The following is a 2,035-nucleotide window of genomic DNA, read 5'->3' as shown; positions in this document are numbered from 1 at the left end:
GTTCAGAAGCCCTCTCAGCGCCCCCGCCCTGGCCAGCGGCCGCAAGACAGAGGTGGGGGCGGGGGCGCGGGGGGACACGGGAGGAGGGACGCGACTAGGACACCGAGCGGGGCGGTAGGGTGGCCCAGCTGCGGCGTCTGTTGCCCCCACCCTGGCCAGCGGCCGCAAGACAGAGGTGGGGGCGGGGGCGCGGGGGGACACGGGAGGAGGGACGCGACTAGGACACCGAGCGGGGCGGTAGGGTGGCCCAGCTGCGGCGTCTGTTGCGTTAGTCTTGCGGTGTATTTCGTGGCCTTCTCTGCCTTCTCATCATCCTCCGAGTCTCTCTCACCCGCCCCGCTCAACTTCTAGGTTAAAAAAATAGCTATGTACATCTTAGAATATAGCAAAGGGCCCCCGGCAGGCGCGGCCGTATCCTCCGGGCCCCGAGGAGCGGGAAGACGGGATGCGCGGTCTCCGCGCGGAGTGGCCGGAGGCCGGGCGGGTATCGGGCGCTCAGGACGAGCTCTCGTTCTCGGACGCGTGCAGCAGGAGGCCGCCGCCGCCGCTGCCGGACTTGTGCTTCTTCAGCAGCTGCGTGATTTTCTCGTCGTCCGAGTTGGGGTCCAGGGGCTTGTTATAGTCGTCGTCCTCCTCCTCGTTCTCCGAGGCCCCTTTAAGCCGCTCGGTTTCCGAGTCCTGCTTCTTCTTGGCCGTGGCCATCTCGGCTGCGTGCTTCTTCCTCCACTTGGTCCGGCGGTTCTGGAACCAAACCTGGGGGTCGAGAAAGCGGAGAAGAGGGGAGACAGGGACGGAAGGAATTTAAGGTGAGCAGAGCCAGGCAATGCCTTCTCTCCCGCATCCCGCAGTCGCTCCTGCGGGCCCCTGACGTCTTGACACCCTCCCTCAGAGTCCTCCCAGGTCTGGGCCGTTGAAGTCGGTCTCCACTGCCCCAGCTTCCTCCGAGTATCAGGCACCAACAAACTGACTGCCGTTGCCATAGTGATGGTAACACAAGAGTATTGAGGTTGTCAGTGAGCGATTTCTCAGAAAAGAAAAAAACTTGGAAACTTAAAATGAGTTTCCCTAAGAGTTCGCTTGCCTACTTTCTCGTTTGAAGTAGAAAACTTTTCCCTTTCGTAAAGTTGCCTCATAATGACTGCGATTCTATTCGTTTTTAACTTTCTTAGATTAAGGTATTTCAAGCAATCTGAAGTGTACTGGCTTTTTAGTGTGATTTGTGGGAGAAGACACAGCATTTACCCCAATTACCTCTGTTCTTTTCACTTTGGGGTATTTGTTTCACTTATTTCAGGTCTGAATACACACAAATATGGTAGGTAAACACTCCCCTCCCCATTTACACTTGTAATGTATGATGTAAAGTTTAAAAAAAAATCTGCTAAAACAGAAACCTCAAATCAGTAATAATAACCAACATAAATGCATGAAAATATTTAATATTTGAAAATATTTAATATTTAAAAGTTGAAATCATCATAGTAGTTTGTGTGTCTTTCTCTGTCTCTCTGGTTTAATGTTTTTCATAAAACCGAAGTCAAAGTAAGAATTTTCATCAGTTTTTTTTTTAAGTGAAATTTTGCCAGTTACATTACTTCCCACTATTAGCATGCCTAATCTTTCACATATTATTTTAATATTGTCCCTCCCTAAGACATTCATTTTTATACAAATATTTTAAACCTATTCATGATGTTTGACATCGTGTTTCATACATATATTTTAAACTAAAGCATCAGCAACCAATTTCCCAAACATATTGAATCATCCTCTCTTTATGCTTCTCATCCATTTTCTCATCCGTTATGTATTTATCTAGAGAATCAGAATTGTTAAGAAAGTGATTTTTAGTTTCTTTATACAGCTATAATAATTCACTTCTAGCCACGCCGACATATTTATGGTGACAAATGAAGACCTCCAGATTACTGTGGTAGGCTCTGTACCAACCACTGCAAAAATAATTTTAACTGTGATGGTACTCTAATGGTAACATACAAAATCACTCCTGAAATGCATTTTATGGTGCTTGTCT

General features: G+C 48.1%; 1 protein-coding gene across 1 annotated transcript in view; it reads right to left on the bottom strand.

Moving 5' to 3' along the window:
- Nucleotides 1-490: 490 nt before the first annotated feature.
- NKX6-1 (NK6 homeobox 1) overlaps nt 491-2,035 on the bottom strand; it is a 5,021-nt gene continuing 3,476 nt past the window's right edge. The window contains exon 3 of the mRNA XM_007470160.1: nt 491-753. Within this exon, the coding sequence (XP_007470222.1) occupies nt 496-753 (258 nt within the window). The 3' untranslated portion in view covers nt 491-495. The remainder of the gene's footprint in view (nt 754-2,035) is intronic.

Source organism: Lipotes vexillifer, unplaced genomic scaffold, assembly GCF_000442215.2.
Source record: "Lipotes vexillifer unplaced genomic scaffold, Lipotes_vexillifer_v1.1 scaffold1557, whole genome shotgun sequence".
NCBI classification, from domain to species: domain Eukaryota; kingdom Metazoa; phylum Chordata; class Mammalia; order Artiodactyla; family Lipotidae; genus Lipotes; species Lipotes vexillifer.
The sequence above is the reverse complement of the archived record's forward strand: the minus strand, read 5'-3'. Positions and strand labels throughout refer to the sequence as shown.